Raw genomic sequence first — 25,265 nt, forward strand, 5'->3', positions numbered from 1 at the left:
GGGCCACCGAGCTCCATCTGTTTCCCAAAGCCCTGTTGTCCTGATGACCTATTTCTAGAACACAGATGTCTTCTTGTGGCAGTTGTTTAGGCCAAAGAACAGATGCCTTGAGAGTACCTGTTTCCCTGGGAGAGTGGCTGGGTGGCAGGTTTGACATCCCATTTAACTGTCAAATTCTGACGGCATGCTGGGTGTCAGCCCAGGGGGATTCTGGTGAAGACATTGGCATTTTTAATAGGTATGTAACACAGGCATCACTTCAGTGAGCCTTCATGCCCCCCTGCCCCCAACTGTGGAAGGGCTTGTGGCCCTTGGTTTACAGATGAGGACACTGACCTCACCAATGCCTCTGAGGCCAGCCTGGGGCCCTTTATCCTGTCTCAGGGTTGTAGGTTTCAAGCTCCCGATTTTTCCTGCACTAAGGCTATCTCTTAAGAGAATCTCTCCCTAAGAAGTTTGCAGGGCAGGGAAGCAACCCCTCAAGGAGCTCCAGTGGGTGCCAAGCCCTAGGGCTATCAAGTCCTGTTCTTTAGGACGTGCTGTTCTGTTGGCCTGGATTTCTGCCATCTCTGACCTCTTCCCCAGCCATTTGGTATCTCTTTCAGCTGACTCTTGAAAAAGCAGCTAGGCCACCAGCACTGGAAGTCTCCCCCAAGCTCCCTTGGAAAACCCCAGACTCTGAGCAGCGCTCCCTTTGTCTGCGCATTCATTATGTCACTCGCCACACGGCATCGTAACTGTCACTTTACATGGTTGCCCCCCCCCCTCAACCGAGCTCCCTGAGGACAGTGATTGGGTATTTTCGTTCATATACCCCTGGTACTTTCCACGGCTCCTGGCACATATGTAGGCGTGTGCTCAGCAGATTTATTTTAAATGGGTGAATGGGCTCTGTTCTCAAGGGGCTCATTGACGTTCTAACAAATAACTACAATACAGTGTTGGTACATGCAAAGTATAGGCAAAGTGTAGACTTTGTGCAGAGAAGTTAATTTATTCATTGATGGAGAGAGAGAGAGGCAGCACATACACACACAGAACGTTACATCCCCAGAAACGTGAGTCATTTATTTGTGGAATGGTTTACAGTTTAGGAAGCCTCACCCCCTCCAGTCTCTAGATGCCCACAGCAACCTGGGAGGTAGGCAGATGATCAGCTCCTTTGTTCTGAGGAGGAAGCTGGGCCTTAGAGATGCTGCCTCTTGGCCAAGGTCACAAAACTGGTGCAAGAGCCAGCATTAGTGCCCAGGTCTTCTTTTTCACATCATACTTCCTCTCAAGGGAGCAGTACAAGATGTTACTAGGCAGTAAGTGCCAAATGAGCAGAACAGACAGCTGTAGTGCTTGAGAGCAGGGAGGGGCTAAGGGGGCTGGAAACCTTCCCAGAGGAGGGCTTTGAGCAGGGCCTGAAAAGGAGGCGACTGCTCTGCCCCTCACGGCCTTTAGAGGTCCAGGACCACAACAACTGGTCTCTAGCCACATCCAGCTTGACTGGGGACACTGGTGGGGCTCCACTTCCCCGACCCTGGGAGACAAACGAGTGTCAGCAGTGACCCCTTCCCTGTGCCGGGACGGTTAGGAGCTGTAATGTTCAAGTGCTACTGGGAGTTGTTGTAGTTCCGGGGCGTCCATACGGCGGGATGGGAGCGAGCGCCCCCTGCTGTTTCAGGTCCAGCTCGTTTCAGATCCGCTTCCTGCTCTTGGGAGTTCAGTGGGCAGGGCTACCCCGACATCCTTACCTGACAGTCCACCTCCCCATCCCCACCAATCCCAAGAGGTCCTTCTGCTTCCTCCCCACTCCAGGACTGTCTCTGTCTGTCCCTCTCACCGTTCTTGGGTTTTCTGGTTCACATTTACTCATCTCTTCTCCGTCGCTCTCCTCCAATTCTTCCAGGTTCCCTCTGGCTGCTCCGAGCCTCTTCCCATCACTGGCCTGCTGGGTCTCTGGCGGTGGCAGGCAGTGGAGGACAGGTTTACTCTGGCTCCTCTCCCAGGAGACCAGAGCGGAGCCTGGAAGAGTCGAGGAATGGCCTCGTTTCTCCACTTTGCCTTGGCAGCTGGGGTCCGGCTCTAGGCCCGCCTCTCTCCTTTTCACCAGGCTCTTTTGTTCTGTTCCAATCACTTTTCCACGTGGTTGCCTTATTCTTTCCTTTCTTTCTGTTTGAATCTCCTTTTAATATTTTCTTTGACTGCAGTGAAGGTGAGAGAGTAGGAGGGGAGGCCGGGCTTTCGGGAGAGACTAGGACGTGGAGCAAACTCAAGGTCAAACACGTTCCCTTTTCTGGTCCTTGAGCCCCCCGGCTCTGCCAGTGCCTGGGCAGCAGGCCTGGTTGCTATGGAAACAGCAAGGCCTTGGCTTCCTTTCCCTAGAGGTCTCTGTCCCCCTTTCCTTGCTGGCCCTCTTCCATCACCCTTACCTGTCCCCTCCCGGTTAGCGCTTGTCTTTATCCAGATTGCTTCCCCATCACCTCTTGCTCCCTCCCAACTCTGTGCTGTCTCCATGGTCCATCTTTCTCCTTCTCTACGTGGCCTGCCTCCACATCGTCATTCTTCCCTACTTTCCCTTCTTGTCTCTCCTTGACTCCTCCTCTTTGTTTTCTGGCCCTGTCTGCTGGAGCCCTCAGGTGGGCAGAGTGGGGCTTCCAGCTGTCCCGATGTGGCCCATGCCCCACCAGCCTCGCTGCCCCACAGCCTCAGGAAACCGGGCCTCGCCAGCTGCAGCGAGTGCTGTGCCAGGCTCTGGGGCAGCAGCTGGTGCCTTGGCATCCAGAGGCAGTGAGGACTGAGTCTGCGGGCAGCCTGCCCGGAGGGAGAGCAGGGCTGTTGTGCAGGGAGGGACATCTGCAGGAGGCACACCCGGAGAGCCCCGGCTTTCACATGCCGTGCTGATAATGGTGCCTGGCATACTTTGGGCAGGTGCCTTCTGAGGGCCGAATGCCCTGCTTCTTCCTGGGCCTGGGGGCCTGTACTGAGAACCTCCACCCTCCATGAAGGCCCTCAACCGGCTGTCTTGTTCATCCCCACCCTCCCTGCAAGATGGGTGGGCCCAGCTGGGAGGAGAAGCAAGTCACTGTCAGAGTCCAGGTCCTCTGTGCTCCCTTGACTCCATGGCCCATTTTATTCCCTCAATGGAAGTGGGCTCTGGCTTGTGAAGGTATAGGGTTGGGACCCCACCTTCTCTCCACTAAGCCATTGTCACTCATTTGTAGAAAGCTAAATGCCTCTAAGGCTCTTCCAGTTGTTTTCACTTCTGTTTAAAGAGTGCCAGTGAAAGGAGCCCTGTGCTGGGTGTATACACACACACATACATACACACACACACACACACACACACACGAGCGCCAGGCCTGCCCGTTTGTCTTGCCTCCAGTCATCTCCTGGCACCCAGGGGCCCTACACCTGCCCTCTACCCTCAGAGGCTCTCAATCTAGGACCTGTCAGCACTGTCCTCTCAGGTTGGACTAGGAAGTTGGCGGGGATGGGGACAGTCAACACGGTGGCCTCCTGTGTAAGCCCCGCCCCTGCTCCCTGGCGCATCTCGTCACCTTCATCGCCCTCCCGTGCGTCTTCCCCCTGCCCTCCACCCCATTCTCTCCATTTGCTCAGTGCTGTGAAGCAGGCCTACTAGCCCCATCCCATTAGGTCAGGCTTGAGACTGTTCCCAGGCAGTGAGAACGGCCATCACCGGAAAAGAGGCAGGAGGGGGAGGTGGGCTGCACTCAGGAGACCCTTGGTGCCCCACCACAGGGGGGCACTCTAGGAAGACTTCAGGTGCAGCCTCTTGTTTCTCTTCCACATCTTTCTGTTAAGGGGAGTGGCTGGGGGAGGGCTGGTGGGGGAGGAGACGGTGAGACTGCCTGCTTCTGTCTGCTTCGCCTGGCCCTGTGGCAGCTTAATTGTCAGCTGTCAGTGTGAGAGCCACTTAGCAGCCTCCTGCTTTGGAGATAGGCGTGGAGGAAGCTGCTTCTGACAGCAAAGATGGCGGGGTCCGGAGAGGAGGGGGCCAGCAGGGGGAGGGGAGAGAGCCTACAGCTTGCAGTTGGGATCAGAGGCTCCGGGTGCCCCGGACCTACGCCCGGTGGCTGGAGGGGAAGAGGGAGGTCTGGAGTGCCCACGCCGCTCAGCCCTCTTCCGTTTCCCCACGGTGGCGTCCAGGCAAGGAAGAGTTTGTGGCGACCTTCAAAGGCAATGAGTTCTTCTGCTACGACCTGTCACACAACCCGATCCAGAGCAGCACGGACGAGATCACGCTGGCCTTCCGCACCCTGCAGCGCAACGGGCTGATGCTGCACACGGGCAAGTCGGCCGACTACGTCAACCTGTCTCTCAAATCTGGGGCTGTCTGGCTTGTCATCAACCTGGGCTCGGGAGCCTTTGAAGCCCTGGTGGAACCCGTCAACGGCAAGTTCAACGACAACACCTGGCACGATGTCCGGGTCACTCGAAACCTGCGCCAGGTAGGGGGAGCAGGAAGAAGGCCAGGGACCAGCAGCGTCTGGGGCAGGGTGGGAGTGGGGAGTGAGGCCACCGGGATGCAGGGCCAGGCATCAGGCTGGGTGGCAGGGTGTGGTTCTGAAGGATGTTTAGGCTTTGGGTGGGCTGGCAGGGGCCAGGAGTGTGGCCGCAGTGGGCAGGCTGCAAGGACCAGGATCCACGTTAGGGAGGAGGCTGTGGAGCTGTCCAGGGCCAGAGCCCAGGGGAAGGGAAGGGCTGGGCTAGGATTGGTGCTGGTGACTTGGTGCTGGGGTTTCAAGGGCTGGGGCCGAAAAATCAGGCGAACTCGCAGCAGGGTGATTCAGGACATGGAGTGAGATAGAACCTGAATGACGGGCCCTGGGGGTGCTCTGGGATGGGGAGACTCTGGCCAGACCCTGGAGGGGCTGGTGTCCAGTTAGGGCAGAAAGTCTAGGACACGTGGGGTGGGGTGTGGCCTGCCCTTAGGCTGGGCCTTTGGGGCTGGGCTCAGAGCAGGGTCGGGGCCGCAGGTGTGAGCAGGGAACCGGCTGGAGAGGTGCTTGGTCCTGCCTCTCCTCTGGTGGAACCCCAATTCTCTTCTGTCCCGTCCTGTTCCTCCAAAGGGGCGCAGGCTCTCCCAGGGGTTCTTGACTGTCTTGCCATGGCTCCCAGGCCCGCCCTTACAGGAGCTCAGGAGACTCTTGGGGCAGCCCTTGCAGTCAGGACAGGGCTCTTCTCCTCAGTGTCCCCAGACGCACCCCCACCCTGGAGGAGTGCTGATGCTTCTGGGCATCGACTCTGTCCTCAGTAGCTCTTGCCTCTCACAAGGCGCAGTGAGCCTGCAGCAGGCGAAGCACTCTCTCTGGCCAGGCTCCTGCTTGACAGCAGCCCCCACAGCTTGTTTCCAGCCCTGAGAAGTTCCTGCCTCAAGCGCAGTCCAAACCAGAGCCTTTTTCTAAAGCAGACGAGGCTGCTGTGCATCCTTAATTGCTCCTGTCTCCACCTCTGGATTCCTTGCCCTGCTCACTTGGTGCCTGGGGCCCGGGTGCCAGGCTTCTGCTGGTCCCTTTCTCTGGGTCCACCGTTTTCTCTCGTGGCTGGTGGCAGGGACGCTTTCCCAGCTCCACTCCAGCTGGCTAAGTGCAACCAGGAACATAGAGCCCCTGAGCCCTGGGAGGCACCGTCTGGGCTGGTTTGGAGCTCTTCTCTCACTCGGTAACTTCTCTGTGTTTCCTGGTTCCGGCTGCACTTCTTGGTGGATGAACTTCTGTTGTCTCTCCTCTTCACCATCATTGGCAACTTCCTTCTCCTCCTCTCCTTCCTCCCACTGAAGGCTCCTGGGGGACGGGGGCCATCAGACCTCACACTGTTCTTACCTGCTCCTCTTCAACCCACTGAGTCATGATCTAATGGGGCATCCCCCTCAACGGTGACTTCCTCTTGCTGTTGGGACACCGTGACTAATCTACCTGCTCTTTCGGAGCCGCTGCTCCCTGTTGTAGTCGGGCTCCCACTCAGGCACCTGTTCTCAGTGCTCTCCAAGCTCTGAAGAGCGGCATCATCCCCTGACCCGGCTGGAGGGCTGTCCTGTGTTGTCACCCTGTTTACTGCAGGGCTGGGCAGAGTTGCCTTCTTGCTGCTGTTCCCTCCCCAGGACCAGTGCTGTCACCTGGTGCTGCCTTTGGAGACACGCTCCAAGCCCAGAGTCCCTATCCATGTGTCCTTTGGCCAAAGCATTGTCCATCTATACAGAATGTGTGCTCAGTCGCTCAGTCATGTCTCACTCTTTTGTGGCCCCATGGACTGTAGTCCACCTGGCTTTTCTGTCCATGGGATTTTCTAGGCAAGAATACTCGAATGGGTTGCCATTTCCTTCTCCAGGAGATCTTCCCAACCCAGGGATTGAACCCCAGTCTCCTGTGTCTCCTGCATTGGCTGGCAGATTCTTTAGCACTGCGCCACCTGAGTAGTCCTATACAGGGTACTGAGGGGAAAAAGACATAGTCCCACCCTCCCAGCCCTTCGGCTCTTGAGGAGACAGGATGAGTCTGCTTAAAGTGATCAGAGCAAATCCACACAAGCGCCAGCTAAGCTGCAGGAATCTTAAATGTTCTAGGAATTCAAGAGACACAGACAAGTGGGAGAGGTCTGTGACCAGGGAAGGTGGGAAAGCCACCTAAAAGTGGTGAGGCCTGGCCTCTGCAGCACCAGGATGGACAGGGATTCACAGTAGCCTCCTCCGGGTGCTCACAGAGTTCTGAGTCTGAGCTGGTGATGGATGCAGACCACTTCCCCTGGCTGACTCTTCCAGATGGCTCAGAGCAGAGTCCAGAGTCAGGTCATATTGACCCAAACACAAGCCTTTGGGGCTCAGGGGGTATCTGCTTCAAGACTTTGATTGAGAGGTCTTTTTAGAAAGACTTTCTGGAGCGATGTATTTGACTCAAGTTCACATCCTTAAGTGTGAGCTGCAGCCCTTTTTGGGTCATTGTGACCATCAGGGGGATGGCTGTGCTCTGGATTCATTGCCAAGTCCATCCTCCCCAGGCCTTTGGAGTGCCTGGTTCTCAACTGAGGGAGGGGGTGCCCCTAGGAGGTTCTGGCAATGTCTGGAAGCATTTTGGGTGTGACAGCCTGGGGAGGGTGCTACTGGCATTTACTGGGTAGAGGCCAAGATACTGCTAAACATCTCCCAATGCACAGGACAGCCCCCCAGCAAAGAACGATCTGGCCCCAAGTGCTGGTGGTGCTGAGGAGAAGAAACGGTGCAGAGACAAGGGCCTCGTGGCATTCTGGGATTGGAAAGATCCTTTTGTGATTTGAGGGGTAACGTAGGGTCAGGAGTGGCCAGGAGCAAGGACAGGGGTAATGTGAGAAATGACATCTGCCCCAGCCTCTGGGAGGGCCCAGGGGTCCACGTAGTTTTCCCCAAGTGATTAGAATGACAGGGGGACCGCCACCTGGGGAGAGCCTGGCCCAGAACTTACATGGACGGGGTCTCCCTTCCTCCTCTTGGTTCATCAGCTTTGGGTATTGGTCTAGAGGCCGGCTGGCTCCTAAGACTGGAAGGAGGCAGAATTTCTCCCCACCTCCCCCAAACCAGATAGTGACCCCTGGAATCATCCAGAACCTCCTAGAACAGTGCAGTCAGGGCCAAAGGAAGCCTGGCTGAGACTACACCCTGCTTTTGTTCTGCTTGCCCTGTGAATCCAGGCTTGAGGTCTCTATGCCCAGTGGTGTCTCCTGGGTAATCTTGGCAAGAATGATTCCATCTGAGGATTCCCTGAGGCCTCTTTTTTTTTGGTTACGCTGGGTCTTTGCCAGCTTCTTTAGCTGTGTAGGGCAAGTTCTAGAGCGCATGGTGCTCGGGCTTAGTTGCAGCATGTAGGATCTAGTTCTCCGACCAAGGATCAAATCTGGGCCCCTTGCGTTGGGAGCGTGGCGTGTTATCCACTGGACTACCAGGAAAGTCCCTGAGGCCTATTTTTAATCTTGGGCACACTCTCCTCCCACACCAGTGTGCCTCCCCCACCACACATGCCAAGGACCAATCCATTTCATCTCTGCCCAGCTAACCAGCACCAGCTCTGGAGACAAGCTGGCCCTTGAAGTATCATGTGGAGCTCCCTCCCACCCAGCTTCTATGAGGCTGCGCCTCGTATGGAGGCCCCCTGGACCCCAAGGAGGGAGTCCTCCAAGGATGGGGTCCGGCAGGCGCTTAGGACTCCCTCCCCCGCCTTACGGCTCAGCCTCCGGGTCTCTCAGCCTGTCACACACTCTGCCTCAGGGCCTAACTGTGCTGCTGGGCACACCCCGTCTACACCGGCTTCCTGAGCTGCCTGCTTCGTTCCCATAGTGCTCCCTGAGGACACCACCATTCACCCTCCTTTCCACGGGTGAAACCCTAGAGCTGGGGTTTGCATTGGACTAACTGGGTTCAAGTCACTGAGTGACTTGAGGCAAGTTATATAACCTGTGTGAGATGAGAGGGGCCTTTGAGGAGTGACTGAGGTGAGCCCCGGGCTTGGCACCACGTGAGCGTCGTGGGCTCGCTGCCGCCTTTACTGTTAGTGGTGGGGTTTTCCAGGCCATCTCACCACCTTTGTAAGGCTTTTGTTGAGCCACCCCCACCGCCATCCCCGCCCCTGCCCCGTCAGTCTCCCTTTTTGCTGTATTCTGGTCCTGTCACCACACTCTATCTGTGTGGTTAATTTGTGCTCATCTCTTTTCTCTATTTCTAGGTGGTGAGCTCCTTGAGTGCTTTTTTTTATGTCTGCGTCAGGTCTTAGTTGAGGCGCATGGACTCTCTAGTTCTGGCGTGTGGTCCCAGTAGTTGCCGCGCGGGCTTAGTTGCTCCTAGGCATGTGGGATCCCAGTTCCCCGACCAGTGATCCAACCTGTGTCCCCTGCACTGCAAGGCAGAGTCTTAACCACTGGACCACCAGGGAAGTTCCCCTTGAGGGCTTAATACCAGAAACTGAGTGTTTGTATTTGTTTTTCTAGTGGTTTTGCTGGTTCCTTTGGGCTCTTCCTTGAAGCCAGTTGGTGAGGTTTTGGACAGATTAGCAGATCTAATTATTTCATATGAGCCCGGAACTACTGTTGTCCTCTGGGAAAAACTCCTTCCTTTATGCTCCCGCCCCCTCCTTGGAGTTTCATCAGGACCTGTCTCTTTCTTACAGCACTGCTTAGATTGCACCCTCACATCTCTCGTTCATCAGCCCCCAAGTTCAAGGGTCTCATTTCTTTTTTGTATCTCACCTAACTTTTCTAACAATCCTGTGAAGTGGGAGATACTTCCATTCACCAATGAGGAAAAAGTAAGTTGAAGAGCTGGCCCAAGGCTATCCTGTGGGAGTGGGAGGGTGAGAGTCTGTTTGATTCCACTCCTCTGCCTCCCGGGAAGGCCTGGCTGTCGTCCTTGGTGTGCAACGCTAAAGGGCCTGTCATTTGCCTTGTGGTCCTGCCATTCTCGGATGTTCCCGTGTCTTGAACCATCTAAATGCTCTGCTGTCTCTTGAAAAAGTGGGCCCATCTTATCCGAGCCCTCTTTTCTTTGTTCCGAGTTTTTCTTGCTCCAGAGAGATTGCCTTCATCCAGATTGTTGTGATTTGTGTGTATAAACCCCTTCTTGGCTTTCTTGAGGGGCTGGAGCTACACTGAGACTTCAAGGTAGAGATGGGGCAAGGTTTTGTCCAAAGGCCCTTGGTCATGGTAAGTTACACTTGCTGTCATCACTGACCTCTCCCTCTGTGATTGATGTCCTCCTCCCTCATCACGCATGGTCCTCCATGTGCTCCTGTCCTCCAGGGGCCCTCCAGCTTGCTTCTGTGGCTGGGGCAAAGCCTTCCTTGCCCAGTTGTTAGTCTGAATCCCCAGCTCTCCAGATCCCAGCATTTGGAAAGATGTGGGCTGCTGCATCATGGGCGCAAGCTGGGTTCTGGTGGAGCCTCCACGCTAGTGTCTGGCCACAGTTGCCCGCTTGGGCATGATCACCGAGTTCTGGATCTGCACTCTGTAGATCTAGAGGGGTCCTGTCTCATCCACTGCAATGTCCCTGTTTATAAGAGGAAGCCTGGATCTCTTGACACATCAGTGGGAGGCCCAGGCTTTGAACGCACAGCTCTTCCCTCTCAGTCTTGTTTCTTAATTCACTCTTATATTTGTTAAAAATGAAGTTGTCCATGAAAGTCGAAAACTGGTTTTTCCTTATTTTAGTTTCTACAGCCAGTTCTAATTTCAAAAGAGTGGTAGTTGGACTTTTACCTGCAATGCCTCTTTTTCCCCTGTCTTGTTTAACTAGTGCAGTGATATCAATGAACTTGCACCTTTTTTGGTGCCATGGCTTTAGCTGTCATGAAGCTAATGTTTCCTTGCCCTGAGTAGTTGGCCTGTTCATTTCCCAACAGTCCTACTGGCCAATAGGACCGGTCTTTGTACCATGTGTTATCCCAGGGTCCAGTCTCTGCACCTGCAATTAGACTCTTGTCTTCTGCTAGGTAAAATGCTTCTGCATCACTAATAATTAATATTGGTCACTCAGCACTTCTAGCTGCTAAATATTGAATTCTGTTATTTTTAATTATACAAGGCACTTATTAATTGTCTTACTGAATTAGTCCTGTGCCCACTTGTTATAACAGCTCTCTAACTAATGGGTCTGTCCCCAGAAGACCTTTCCTTCTCACAGTCACACTCTTGGGCTTGCATCTTAGTATTTGATGGACATCAAACAGTAATGTCCCAACATCTCTGTCACACTAGGTGAAGCTGCCTCAGCCCCACTGACATCTCCTCATCAAAGGGAAATCTTGAAGGTGGTTCTTGCTGCCGTCTTTGACCATGAGGAGAGGAAATGAACATAGAGCTGCATGGGGGTGGGGCTTCTAGAGTCTGGGGTAAAAGAAACGGGCTGCTAGTTTAGAGAGGAGGGAGAGATTTTAGAGGGAGGTGGGTCTTTGTGTTCCTTCTTATGTTGTGGTATGTGGGGGGAGTGGATTTCTGGTGCTGGCTATGGGGAGTAGAGACTTGGGGGTCTGTGGGTGTGGGGAAGGAGGGTGGGCTGCTGGGAAGGCCTGACTGATTGCAGACTTGCACGAGTGATGGTGGAGGGGGGAGAGTACTTCATTCTGGGAGAAACAGCTGCCCAAAGGGGCATAAGAAAATAGGGTGGGATGATTGAAGAACCAAGGGAAATTTGGGGAAGTGTGGGCTCTGAAAAGTCAAATTAGGATTAATTTAGGAGCTCTGGGTGGGAGAGTGGGTGAGGGGAGGAGGGTTTGGGATGAGGTATGATGTGAGAGTGAGCCCTCTGCCAGCCCATGGAGGGCAACGTTTCCTTTTCCCTATTCTAGTGGTGACTTGCCCTTCCTTTCTGAAGGAAGAGAAACAGGAAAAAATATAAAGATCGCTCTTCCCCATACCATGACTCCCTGGGTCTATTTGCTATCTTCCATCCCCAGGAAAAGCAGACACCCATATTCCCTCCTATACTCCTTGGGAACCCCTTCCCTTTTGCTCCAAGTGAAATTGCCTCTCATTTAAGCCAGTCCTGGGATTCTCTGGGGGCCTTGACCATTCTTCTCCCAGTCTGACAGCCAACTGGCCCATCACCAACCAGTTAACCCATTAACTCAACATGGTCACTGGTCAGCCAGTTGGCCAGCACCAGCTTGCTCTTTAGCCAGTTCTCTGGAAAGCCATCTGGTCGACCAGTTAGCCAACAAACCCCTGCGTTCATTACCTGAGTCAATAGCCCATACCTTTCTCATACCCCTATTCCCCTTCCTGCCTTTCCCTCAACTCCCTAACATTTCAGCCCATAGGACTTACTAATACTGCATAATTGGGTCTGCTTCTTAATCCCCTGCCTTCCCTCTCTCACCCTCTGTTGGAAAACCCCGTTGCCAACTCTGTGTGTGTTACTAACACGCTTATAACCCCGGGGGGACCAAGGGATGGGCAGGGACAGGTGGGGCAAGGTATGAGTGGAAAAACCGAACTAACCTTTCTGTCTCATCTGCGGAATGTCACCATCTTTTAAGTCTTTGCTTTCCTGGTCTAGTTCTTTTGTTGTTTCCTTCTCTACTAACCAAGGTCTTTAACTGTTCCCCTTCTCTGCAGCCGGCTCTTCCGGGAGGGGATGGAGGGGAGAGGACTCCAGGGGTGGGGTGGGGGGGGATTGAGAGAAGGGATTTAATTTCTGTGTGTATTTTATTTCTCCCTCCCATTATAATTTAATTTTCTTTAAACAAAACACTTCAGCTGAACTTAGGGTGGGAGGGTCTGAACAGACAACCAAATATATATGGATATATATTTTTCCTCCTTCCTTGAGTTTCACAGTTGGTCATTTTCTTTTTCTTTTCTTTCGTTCTGTTCTTTTGTTGTTGTCTTTGTTTTTTTTTTTTTAACCCCCCCACCCCCTCCCCCATATCTCCGGTGAAGCACGCAGGCATTGGACACGCTATGGTAAACAAACTGCATTATCTGGTAGATATCACTCTAATTGTCTTACCGTTTGGTTTGCCGTGGGTTTTTTTAACTGTTCGATTCTCCCTCTTTTGTTTCCTTTTCCCGTTTGGTTTTGGTTGTTTTGCTCTTCCAATTGTTTTCTGCGTCCTGGAAAATCTCTAGATTTTGCTTCTCTCTTTTTGAGTTTTCCTCTTTCCCTTTTCTTGCCTTTTTTGGTCCAAACGCAAATCCAAAAGACAAATGGAAATCAAGGAATTTGGCCTGTCCCTGCCCTAACCTCCTCCCCTAATTTCTGAATTCAGATTCCTGGCCAGAGAGACCTGGGGCAGACCCCATGTTCATCGGCTCTGGTTAGACCAGCCCCGATGCCAGGCTGCTTATTTCTCTTGCTTTCTTTTGTTCCTTTTCTCCCCTGCCCCACCCCTTGTTTCTTTTCTCTGATTTAGTTTCTTTCTTGGTCTCCTGAAAATCCATGGAAAACACCATCCCATGACGTGCTACGCTCTGCTCACTGTCAGCTCCTGGACAGGCCCCTCGAGCTGGGGGAGGGGGCTGGGGGTGAGGCCTCTGGGCGCATGGGCTCCACAGGTCACAGGTGGAGAGAGGGCCTTGGGGGATGCAAAGCTCCTTCACATCACCATTCACGCCAATTGAGGGGCTGCCCCAGGCTGGTTGCCCGAGAAGGGACAGCATCTCCTGCCTCACTTCCCAGCCTCGAGGGGTCTTGGTTCTGGCTACCCCACATCTTGCATGGCATGAATGATCTTTTCCCCCTACCAGGGACAGCGTCCAGTTTCCCCACCACTCTGGTGCTCTGACTAACACTGTGTCTCACACTGTCTTTCTTCCCCTCCATCTCCTGTCCCCTCTCTGCGCAACCCCCCACCCGCTGCCTGTCCTGCATGGCCTCTGACCGGGGTTGGTTCACTTCCCCATCGAGGGGGTGAGAGGAGGAGGCCCAGCGGGGTGAAGTCGGGGTACTTGTTGCTGAGCTCCTCTGTTTGGGTTGCGCTCAGGCCTGGTGAGTGTCGGTGTGGGTGTCTATGTAAACGCAGCTGGTGTGTGTTGGTGTGTGGGTGCGACTGTGTGTAAATGTTGGTGTGACATTTAGGGGGTGTTGGTGGGAGACCGTATTGTGTGTTAGAGACTCTGCTGGTGATTCTACAAGTGTAAACGCTGGTATGAGCTGGGGGCTGTGTGACTGTGTGTTTTTGAGCTGGTGAGGGCTCTTAGGAGGCGGGTTGTGGGGCTGGGACGGTTGGGAGCAGGGAAGGAGCTGAGGCTGGCCCTTTGCTCCTCGCCTTGCCCATGCGTGTGTGCCTGCAGGCCCTGCTGTGCCCTCCCCTGGGATTCCCTCCTGCCTGCCTGGTCCTGGCTCTGCAGCAGCAGGCAGTTAGTCATCGTCTATTAATAATGCAGAGTGATTGAGCGCCAGGCTGGGGACCCTGCTGATGGACGTGTCTGCTCCCATGGGGCCCACACTGCTTGGGGCAGCTGCCTGGCCTGCCCAGCCTCCCAGGCCCACAGAATTGCCTGACTGGAGAGGAGGCAGCTTGGGAGCTGGGGCTCCCTATCTGAGAGGTTCCCCATCTTCCCCAGGAAGACGAAGCCTGGAGAACACGTCTGGCCTGTCCTGATACTCTGGCAGGTCTGTGCTTCCCTGCACCCACAGACCTGTGGTGGTCCTGCCCTTTGTTCTGTCCCCGAGCTAGTGCCCAGGCCATGGTCGTCCCAGCCCTCCCCAGTCCGAGGCCTCCTTTGGCCATTCTGTCATCCTGGTGTTCAGATGGAGCTGTGTGGTGGTCCCAGGACTGCTCTTCCACAGGCCCTTTTCTTCAGCTGCTGCTTCTAGAAGTTTGCCCTTGCTTACCTCTCAGACCAGGCCACTGAGTACCTGTCAGGAACTGGGCGTTTGAAATTCTTTCTTTATTATTAATGAATTTTTTGGCTGTACTATGTGCAGCATTCAAGATCTACTTAGTTCCCTGACCAGGAATCAAACCTATGCCCCCTGTAGTGAAAGCGTGGAGTCTTAACCACTAGACCGCCAGGGAAGTCCCTGGAACTCTTTCTTTACAGAGCTTCACTGGACAGCCAACCTGTGACTTTGAGGACAGAAGGGAGGCAAAATAAAGGCAACCCCTAGGGTATACCATCTGAGAATTAGGGCCCAGAAGACTTCCCCTTCCTTCCAGTCTCAGTTCAGTTAAAAACTGTGAATTGGGGCTAAAGCTGTTTCTCATCTGCCAAACCGCTGACATTCCTCGCTTGCCTTTCAGGGAGTCAGTGTGAGGATCAAGAAGGGTAGTGGAAGTGAAAGCGTCTGTACTCTGTAAAGGAAATTATAATTTTATTAAGCTTTATAAAATGTTAACTGATTATCTCTGTGTTTCCAGGGCAGGGATATTTTGTGCAGAAGCAATTCCCTTCCCATAGCAAACCCTGGAGAATATAGTATCTCTGGCCCCATTGGAGATCCTATTACCATCCTTTCTTGGGATTCAGTCCTAAAATAACTACGTGAAACCCCAGAATGCCCCAGGAACTAGGCCTGAGGAGGAGGAGGAAAGATGGGATGACTTGGTTAAGTTGGTCAAAAGGCAGACAACCTTGTCTGATTTCAGTCCTGGCAGGGAAAGTCCCTGTGAAATTCTAAGTCTCTGAAGCCCACGCCTCCTAGTGTGAGCGTCCCTGCTTGACAACCAGAGCTGGTGCCTGTCGGTGGCCTGAGTCACCTCATAAACCCTCAGACACTTGTCCCAGGGATCAGCTCTTTCAGCCAGGAGTGGCATCAGAGAACCAGGCACCCAAAGAGACAGCGTTCAACCTGCTCTGATTTCCCAGGCATTCCTCAGCTGGGCTCTGGTTGGTTTTGCATTTGTTTTTACTAACTCCTTTGTATGGACTCTCTTTGTTATTTGAGCATTTCTCCTTGGGGGAGAGAGTGGACCTAGGTCAAAAAGGCCAACCAGTGAAGAGGTTTGGGTTAGATGTGGTCAGGCTGAAGGGAGTGTTCTCTGCACCTGACACTGGAGACTTTGTTTCTTCCAAGTAGCTCTCACTTTTTGAATGTCACTTAAAATTGACAAATGCCTAGATTGCATACAGCAGACAGAGATTATTCCCAGTTAACATATGGGGGAAATTGAGGCCTGAGAGGGCCTGAGGCAATGTGACAAGTAGTGGAACAGTGCTTTCACTTTGTTGATCTCATTTGATCCTCACAGGAAGCCTGGGAGAAGCAGGAGTCAGGGAAGTTGTTAAACCCCTTTTACAGATGAGAGTCAGGGAGGCGAAATGAGGATTGTTCTGGAAGATGGTAAAGACCAAATGAGAACTCAGGATTTCTGACCTGAAGTGTATGTTACAACACCATTGAGTCCAGTCATGGCTTCACCCGCTTCGGCTGTCCTCCCCTCCTCATGCCCTACTCCCACCCTCTGCAGTCCTCAGGGCAGGCCAGGACTGTCATCCTAAGCTAATTGGCCTTACTCATCTTTGGATCATGAGCCTTTTGAGAGTTTGGTAACAGCAGTGGACTCTCACTGGAAAAAAAACCCAAAACACCCACTGAAGTGATTTGCATACAATGCCAAGGGATTTCATGACTCCCCAGAGCCCATCTAACTGCTTACAAGTTAAAAAAAATCTGCCCTTGATCTTATTCTCCCCCTAATAATCCCCCTCCCAGGAAGGTTAGTGACCCTTAATCATAGGAGGGAGCTGGGATAGGCTTGGGGTGATGTCAGAGGGCCATTCCCCTCTTTCCAGTCTTTCCTCTGGGGCCGTGATGGGCATGGAGTGCCTGAGGCAGGACATTTGTGGCCAGGACCTGGTTTCATGCTAGCAGCCTGCCTAAGGTGGGAGACCGGCAGAGCAGAACAGAAGGGAGGTGGGACCAGCAGGCAGTGTTGAGAACCCACCAAGGTCATAGGCTGCCCTTTGTAGCCACCTCTGGCCACCCTCCCCGTCCCTGGGGAATTGAGCAGAGGCTGGGTGTGGGGCTCCTTCCCCTCTTCCTTGACTGGTCATGGCTCTTCCGGGCCAGAGCTCATTCATCTTGTTCTACTCAGCTCCACTCAGGGCCCGGTCTGTCTGTGTTGCATGGATTAATGTGGGTTGCGTGCAGTCTCTGCTGTGTCTTGGGGTGCTAGCCGTGGTCCTGTTGACAAAAAGACTGCTGCTTGGAAATGAGGCTATTGGGATTCCCTCCCACCGCCTTCAGTAAGATGTAGTGTGTGAGCAGGTGTGCCTGGGGTCAGTGATCTGTGGTGAATGGGTGGTGGGAGTGAGTGTCTGGGTCGCCCTCTGGGGAGGAAGGTCTGAGTCTAACATCCCTTCCCTTTCTTTCTCAACCTGTACATGTCTCTGTCCTAATGGCGGCTCCTCTCCCCTCCTCTGTTGGAAGGAAGCTTCTCCTTCTGCACCCCTGCAGCTCTTTTGCCTCCATCTGGGCTCTTCCCTATGCCCCCTGGCCCTGCACGCCTTCCCCCAACCCCGGCTGCCTTTCTCTCGCCTGTCCTGCTGGGCTGGGACCCCCACCTGGACCCTCTAACCCGCATGTGTCCAAGCTTCCATGGCTGTTATGTGTCGCATGTCCCCCCTCTGCCCTCTTCCCTTGCTGGCCCCACCCCTTCCAGAAGCTGTGCGGGGGGGTTGGGGGGCAGGGGCATCGTGAACCCCTGGGGTGGAGGGGGACTGGGGGAATTATCCCCCTGTTTCCTGCTTTTACTAACGAACCTGCCATTTTTGTGTCTGGACTTTGATTTGTCTGAGGAAACAGTCGGGTTTTACTAATCTCACTCATCTACCTCCTTGCCTTCCCCAGAGACCTTCCATCCCCTCCGATCCTCGGCTTCCTTTCTCCCTGATGCCCGTCACCCCCTTTCTCTCTCTTCTTCCCTCACCCCTCTTCCTCCATGCACCTCCTTATGTTACCCTGCCTCCTGCTGCCCTCTCCCCACCCTGTGGGCCAGGGAGGCTCTAAAACACCAGGACAGATACACAAGGGGTTAAGGCAGCCCTTTTCCCGTAGGGGGCACCACGTGGCAGAGATTCCTATAAAGCAAGGTGGGCAAGGTCAGATTTGTACCCACTAGGCAGAGGAGTTGAGGAGGGCCCCCCAAGTCATGTCCTTCTAACTCTAGGGCGAAGGCAGGTGAGTTGGCTGAATGGATGAGCAGAAGAGAGCCCATAGGATGAGGAAGATGCCAGTAGCTCGTGCCTTGGCTTCTGGGGCTGGGGAGGGAGGACAGCTGAGTGGCTTAGGCTGCTGGAGTGAGGAAGAGCCTCTTCCTGGGGAGCTACTGGGGTTGGGAGGGCCCCCCAGTCCCCGCACAGGAACAGGGGCGTCCCATCCCAGCAGTCTCAGAGGACTGTTATTCAGTCTAGGCTCTCTCCCGAGGCACCGGGTTCACACATGGTACACAGGCAGTGAGAACCGTGTGGCCCTGATTGTCAGGCCACTTGATGTTCACCTGAATGATGGCTATGTGTCCCCTGGACTGGACTGGGGTTAGCAGGGTCACAGGGACACATCAGGCCAGGGGCCCAGCCTTCAGGAGCTGACTCTCAGTTGGGTTTCTAGACGTAGACTCAGGAACTACTAGTGGCCCGATTCCTGGTCTCTCAGTGTGGCCCTGGGAGTGGAGGGCAGGCTGGAGGCCTCTTCCCCCTGCCACCTCTCCCTGTCTCACTTCCAGCCCTGCATCCCAGTCCCCTCTGCCTTTCTCCAGCCACCTCCTGCCAGTTCTAATCTTGTCTGCATGTTTTTGTGACTAATACTTTGACCCTTTCCCTTTCCACCCAGATCTCCACTTCCTAGCCTCGGGTGGGATGGAGGGAAGAAGCAATAAACAATAATGACCAGCCCTCACCTCAAAACAAGACTCAAATTCTTCAAAGTGCCCACTTCCACAAAGACACGTCCTTACCTCTGTCCTTGAACCCAGTCCCCCCAGCACAAGGTTTGATGGTTCCCAGGAGGGAGCCCCTTCAGCTGCCCCACCACACACACTGTGAGGCTCCAGCCCAGCATGAGGGGGACTCGAGGGTCCTGTGAGGGACGGTCCCCTTGGCCCTGTTCCGCTCATGTCCCTCAAGTGTTCCTAATACCCACTCCCCATCCCCACAACAGTGGAACCCCGGAAACTGGTCACTGGAAGATGGCTGGTGGCATGTGCGTAAGGACTGGTGTGGGAAGGACATTGTGGGCTGTGATCAGAAGGCCCCAATCTCCAGACTTTGCCTAGAAAGGGGGTGCTGAGGCACATTTGGGAAATGGGAAGCGGGAGGAGCTATAGCCTGCAGAAGCATGGTGTTGGGTTCACTGTGAGCCAGCTTCCTGATGGCCCCCATAGGAGCCTGACTGTCCTAATCCACCGCCTTCTGAGAGTGGGGGCTTGTGGTCCCCCTGCCCTTCACTCTGCACCACAACCTGGCTGGGTGTGGGTGCTCCTCTGGCTAGACTTTTCAGGGCTCGGGTGCTTGGAATATCACCGGGGAGCAGGGACTCATGGAGTTCCCTGCGCTTGTCACTGCCCCCACTCCAAGGTCACTTTTGCCTTCCCCAGGCCACTACTGAGCCCCTTTCACCTCCTTGGAACACCAGGTATGCCCCCATCCCCACCTGTCTTGTTTTGTTTCCTGAGTTTTCAGCCCAGGGACAAAGTAACAGGAGGTTAGGCTGTCTCCCTCTGTTCCCTGGCCTGGCCCTGACTCCATAGAGTAATTGGGGCGATGAATGAATCAGGCAGAGTGATGAATAGGCCAGCAGCTGCCCCCTCCTTGGGGGACAAGAGAGTGACCCCGAAACAGAGGGACCCGGATAGCAAAACAGACCCAGCAAGGGGGTTGGGGCCAGTTAGGAGGCAGTGATGGGAATCAGCCCTCAAGGGCGCTGTGTGTCTCCTGAGAAGTGCCAAGGCTCCCCAGCAGCATCTGGGTTCCTGTTCCTCACACCCTTGCCATCTTCCAACCTCCCCACGGGCTAAGACTGAAAGGACTCCGCCATGCCCTGGAGGGAGAGCTGCAGAAGCCACCAGGACCCCAGGAGAACTGGTGCTCTCTGCCTCTTTTATGAGAGATGCTCTGAAATCACATGTGCGTCCAGAGACCCTTCAAGAGGAGAGAAGCATCGGTGCCATTTGTATCCTGGGGGCCCCCACTCCCATCCATCTGTCCATCCAGGGCCACTTCCAGGAGCCACTTCCTGCTGCTGTGCACCGTGAACTCCTCGCGCACCCTTCAGGCCTCTGTCTGCCGAGCTGGGCCATGGGGCCGGCCTCAGCCCACCCTGAAACCATCAAATCTTGTGCTGCCTCCTTTTCCCCTCTCCCCACCCCCACTGTTCCTCCTCCGAGACAAGCAGACATAAAAATGGAGAGTCCCTCTCCCCACTGCCCCCCGGCCCCTCCCTTGCCCTGCCCGTGGCTCTTCCCAGGGAGTTGATGCCAGTTGTCTCCTTGTCTCTCCCCCTCCCTCCCTGGGCTGGGCAGGTGACCATCTCGGTGGACGGGATCCTGACCACCACAGGCTACACGCAGGAGGACTACACTATGCTGGGCTCTGACGACTTCTTCTACATTGGGGGCAGCCCCAACACGGCCGACCTGCCGGGCTCGCCTGTCAGCAACAACTTCATGGGCTGCCTCAAGGACGTGAGTAGGGCCAGGAGAGGCGGGGGGGACCCCAGAAACCCCAGTGTGACCAGCAAGCTGCCTGGGGCCTCTGTGCCTTCCGCTCTGTGGTGGGAGACCGACTCTTTTCAAAACCTGAGGCCCGTTGACCCTGGCAAGAGGCTTCTCCTCTCTTGTTTCCTTGAGCCCTGAAGGCCCCCTTCTTCTCAGAGGCCCCTCAAGGCAGCTGTGTACAGAAGAGAGAGTGGTGGGCATGAAAACTAAAGACCAGTGTTTCAGGCCCACTCACCAGCTCTGTGACCTTGGCTGGGTCCCTTGACCTGTCTGACTCTTAGTTTTCTCATCTGTAAAATGTGTATTTGGTACTTTCTTCTCAAGGCAGCTGTGAGGGATAGATGAGAATGTCAATGTCAACCAAGTGTTCCTGGCGATTGTCCTGCAGTTATTATGAACTGCAGTTCAGCAGCGCTGAGGGCTGCCATGCTCCTGCTGGGCAGGGAGACAGGACAGAGAAATAAGTGCCGTGAGGGAAGCACTGCCCACAGCCTCTGGGCATGCAGTTCTAGAACAGTGGTCAGGGGCCCAGGCCTGGGTGGCAGGGCCCTGAGCTGTCAGGCAGGAGTGGGCAGGACCTAAACTGCTTGTGTTCTTCATCCTGGGACCCCCCACCGCCCACCGCCCTCTGCAGGTGGTCTATAAGAACAACGACTTCAAGCTGGAACTCTCCCGCCTGGCGAAGGAAGGAGACCCCAAGATGAAGCTGCAGGGGGACCTGTCATTTCGCTGTGAGGATGTGGCTGCCCTGGACCCCGTGACCTTTGAGAGCCCTGAGGCCTTTGTGGCACTGCCCCGCTGGAGCGCCAAGCGCACCGGCTCCATCTCTCTGGACTTCCGCACCACGGAGCCCAACGGGCTGTTGCTCTTCAGCCAGGGCCGGCGGGCCGGGGCGGGGCCTGGCAGCCCCAGCACTGCCCAGCGGGCTGACTACTTTGCCATGGAGCTGTTGGATGGCTACCTCTACCTTCTGCTGGACATGGGCTCAGGGGGCATCAAGCTGCGGGCGTCCAGCCGCAAGGTCAACGACGGCGAGTGGTGCCACGTGGACTTCCAGAGGGATGGGCGCAAAGGTCAGAGGCCTCTGGATCTTCCCCTTTCCCCTGGCCACCCTTCTCTGGGCTTCCCTGATAGCTCAGTTGGTAAAGAATCCGCCTGCAACCCAGGAGACTCCGGTTCGATTCCTGAGTCGGGAAGATCTGCTGGAAAAGGAATAGGCTGCCCACTCCAGTATTATGGCCTGGAGATTTCCATGGACTATATAGTCCATGGGGTCGCAAAGAGTCGGACACAACTGAGTGACTTTCCCTTCACTTCACCGCTCTCCACCCATGCTGACAGTCCAATCTGCTGTTCTCCTCCCCTCCCCTTCCTCCGGCCCTCCCAACCCCTCCCTTGTCCCTGTTGCCGTGGTGCCTTGGTAGAAAGAACGAGGAAGAGTCTCTTCCTGGGGAACTTTGGGGCCTGGAGGGCCCTCCCCCACAACAGGAGCAGGGTTGTCCCATTCCAGCAGTCTCTGACAACTTAGGTTCTGTCCATCAAATGCTCCCAAAGCACTGGGTTTACACACAGGACACAAGTAGTGAGAGCTGTGTGGCCAATGATGGTGATGTGTCCCCTGGATGGTGCTGGGATTAGAAGGGTCACAGGGACACATCAGGCCAGGAGTCTCAGTCAGACCTGCGTGCACACCTCACACTCCCACTTCCTGCATGTGTGATGTTAGGCCAGCACTCAATGCCTTGCAGCTTCAGTTTCCTTTTCTATAAAAGGGAACATTAAACTGGGTTCATCAAGAAGGGAAATCAAGGAAAAATCTATAAAAGCATTCGCTCAGTGCCTAACACAGTGGTTATCCCATTCTCCTTAAACAACAACAACAACAAAAGCCTTCCCGACTTTGCCTCCCTTCTATCTAGATCCTTTCACCTTTCTTTATTAACTCAAATATTTAGTGAGTACCTATGGACGCTAGGTGCTGTCCAGGGTGCTGTAATGAGGCAGCGGTGCGCTAGAACCTTGGCTGTCCTGGATCACATGTTCCAGTGAGGAGGCCCAGTAAACACCACACTCTGCCTGGTGAGGGGTCTTACACAATAAAGCATCAGGGTGGAGGGTGCTGGGGCCAGGCAGGCACTGTTCTTGAATCTTCTGCTCCTTCTAGCCACCCCTCCTCCACTCTTCCTTTTCAGCCTTCCTTTTCCATCCTCTTGTTTTCTTTCTAATTCTCTTCTTTACTCTTCTCCATCTTGTTGGACAGGGGAGAGAGAACTGACACAAATAAGAACTGACACATTATCCAATTTAAGCCCTTATCAACGTCAGCTAAATTTTCATGCTCCCCCGGCTGTCACTGACTGGGCCTTCATCTCGGGGTGGAGCGACCGTCCCCACAAACACACAGGGAGGAAGGGGGCTGCCATGGCTCCTGGAGGCATCAGCCTCTCATGGGCCTGCTGTTGCTTCTCAGAGAAATGTCGCCTTCCCCAGGCTTTGCAGTAAATGAGTTCATCCCCTGGTTTTGTGTCATGATGGTACCAGGGAGCCTTCACAGAACACAGATTGCCTCCCAGGGTTTCCACGCAGGGGATCTGTGACTCTCTAGGTTGGAAATCTGCTCAGGCCTTGTAGAGAACCCCAGGGCCCTCTGCTCTTCTCTGTCTTCAGGCAGTGCTTTCCTTAGGCTTGCTCAATCGCCAGACCCCATACACCAGGCCTGGCTGGCCTGTGAGTCACTTCGGCCATTTCTCATGGCCCAGCAGACTTGGGGCCGTGACTCCAACAAAGCTCTCTTTGACTTTTCCCATGTTTTAAAATTTTCTTGTGGTAATTTATATACAACATAAAATTTACCATTTTAATCATGCTTAAGTGCACAGTTCAGTGGTGTTAAGGGCATTCATTGTTGTGCAGCCAGCACCATCATCAATATAGAGAATGTTTTCATATTTCCAATAGAAAATTTGTCCCCATAAATACTAACTTCCTGTCCCCCAGCCCCTGTAAACCACCATCCTACTTCCTATGAACTGCCTACTCTAAGGACCTCCTATACCTGGATCACGTGATATTTGTCTTTTTATGTCTGGTTTATGGTAGGCTGCAGTCCATGGGGTCGCTAAGAGTAAGACACAACTGAGCGACTTCACTTTCACTTTTCACTTTCATGCATTGGAGAAGGAAATGGCAACCCACTCCAGTGTTCTTGCCTGGAGAATCCCAGGGACGGCAAAGCCTGCTGGGCTGCCATCTATGGGGTCGCACAGAGTCGGACACGACTGAGGTGACTTAGCAGCAGTATGTCATTTAGCATAGTGTCCTCTCATTTCATCCACATTTGTAGTATGTGTTAGCTCCGTGTGTCAGGCTTCATTTTTCATGACTGAATAATATGCCATTGTATGAACAGACCACCTTTTGTTTGTCCATCCATCTGTCCTTGAACACTTGGATTGTTGTTCCCTTTCCATGTTTTAGAATGACCTTGAACACAAGATCTGTATTCACTTTAGTTTCCTTTTTAAAATTTTTTATTGAAGTATAGTTGCTGTACAATGTTGCATTAGTTTCTTCTGTACAGCAATGTGAATCAGCCATATGTATATATATACCCCCTCTTTCTTGGGTTTTCTTCTCATTTAGGTCACCACAGAGCACCGAGTAGAGTTTTCCCTGTGCTGTACAGTATGTTCTAATTAGTTACCTATTTTATACACATAGTGTATATATGTCAGCCCTGGCCTCCCAATTCATCCCTCCCCTTTCCCTCCCTTGGTGTCCACTACTGGGCATATACCCGGAGAAAACCATATTTTCCAAAAGATACATGATCCGCAATGTTCATTGCAGCACTGTTTATTAATACAATAACTAGGGTATGGAAGCACCCTAGACGTCCATCAGCAGCGGAATGGATACAGGAGATGTGGTGCACTGTAGTTGGCTGACTCTCTGTTATATACTCTTCCCCCGCCATGGCCTTCCTTCCACCTTCTGTTCATTTGTGGAGAGCCCACTTGGGTGGTGTCCTTGCCCAAGAGACCCCATAGTGGGTGGGTGGAGCAAGCATTTGGGGATCTTGCTGCAGATAGAATTGTAGGTGATCAGGGCCATGTTTGGGGGGCTGGGAGGGGGAGTGGGGATCTGATGCCTTATCAGGGAGGACAAGCCAGGGACCCCAGTGTTAAAATGGGGCACAAGGGGAGGGCCTCTGGTGCAGGGGAGGGTTTGCACCGAGGAGAACGAGCTCTGGATGAAGAGCCAGGTGTGTCGAGGAGGCCCTGATCCTGTTCCTGCAGACCCATGCTTGGTGCCCCCACCCCCAGTCTCTGTCTATTCAGGCCTCGCGTGGTCAAACCATCCTTACCTCTCTTTAACCCTATCGAGATAGGCAGCCTTTTTATTTTTATTTTTTAAAGAATTCTTCCAAACTGGAGAAAAGAGAGAGGAAGGAGAACGTCAGAATAAAAATTACAAACAGAATAAAGCTTCTAATTTATAGGTTTTGGTTTCTTAAGTTCTCAGGAAAGGCTTTGAAGCTCCTACCTGATCCCAGATCTTTTTTTCTAAGATAACCAGCCCCTTCCTCCAAAGAACTCTTACAGCCCAGAAGCTCCGTGCCTGGTTTCCCTTTCCCGGCTTCCCTCCTGTCTCAGAGGCTTCAGGAACTGATCGGCCTGCCCGTCTGCTCCACCAACCACACAGGGGCTCCAGGTCGAGGGGTGGGGAACACAGGCTCTGGAGTCCTGCCACCTGGGTGGTACTTCGACTCTGGTCCTTAACTGTGGTGGCCTTTGGGCAGCTTCCCTAGTCTCTCTAATCCTCATCTGCCATTTCCAAGTGGGATTGTAAAGGATCAATTCCTTAGGGTTACCATGAGATTTAAGTGATATAATATATGTGAAGTGCTACCATAGGGTCTCAAGAGTCGGACACGACTGAAGCAACTTAGCACGCATGCATACAAGTGCCTGGTATGGTATGCGTGCTAAGTCGCTTCAGTTGTGTCTGACTCTTTGTGACCCCATGGACTGTAGCCCAGCCTCCTCTATCCATGGGGAACCTCCAGGCAAGAATACTGGAGTGGGTTGCCATGCCCTCCTCCAGGAGATCTTCCTGACCTTGGGCTCAAACCCGCGACTCCTG

The 25,265-nt window shown here is 53.8% G+C and overlaps 1 protein-coding gene across 12 annotated transcripts in view; it reads left to right on the forward strand.

Annotated features, from left to right (window-relative positions):
• Nucleotides 1–25,265, forward strand: part of NRXN2 (neurexin 2) — a 110,166-nt gene that overhangs the window by 30,689 nt on the left and 54,212 nt on the right. For 6 of the 12 annotated variants that reach the window (XM_081532614.1, XM_081532617.1, XM_081532616.1 and 3 more), the window contains 3 exons: nucleotides 4,156–4,457; nucleotides 19,926–20,087; nucleotides 20,755–21,193. In XM_081532614.1, the coding sequence (XP_081388740.1) occupies nucleotides 4,156–4,457; nucleotides 19,926–20,087; nucleotides 20,755–21,193 (903 nt within the window). Of the gene's footprint in view, nucleotides 1–1,603; nucleotides 1,670–4,155; nucleotides 4,458–12,402; nucleotides 12,448–19,925; nucleotides 20,088–20,754; nucleotides 21,194–25,265 lie in introns of those variants that run through there. The other 6 variants (XM_081532622.1, XM_081532620.1, XM_081532623.1 and 3 more) reach the window with 3 other exon arrangements.

Source organism: Giraffa tippelskirchi, chromosome 10 (assembly GCF_054371585.1).
Source record: "Giraffa tippelskirchi isolate mGirTip1 chromosome 10, T2T-mGirTip1v1.2.pri, whole genome shotgun sequence".
Classification (NCBI taxonomy): domain Eukaryota; kingdom Metazoa; phylum Chordata; class Mammalia; order Artiodactyla; family Giraffidae; genus Giraffa; species Giraffa tippelskirchi.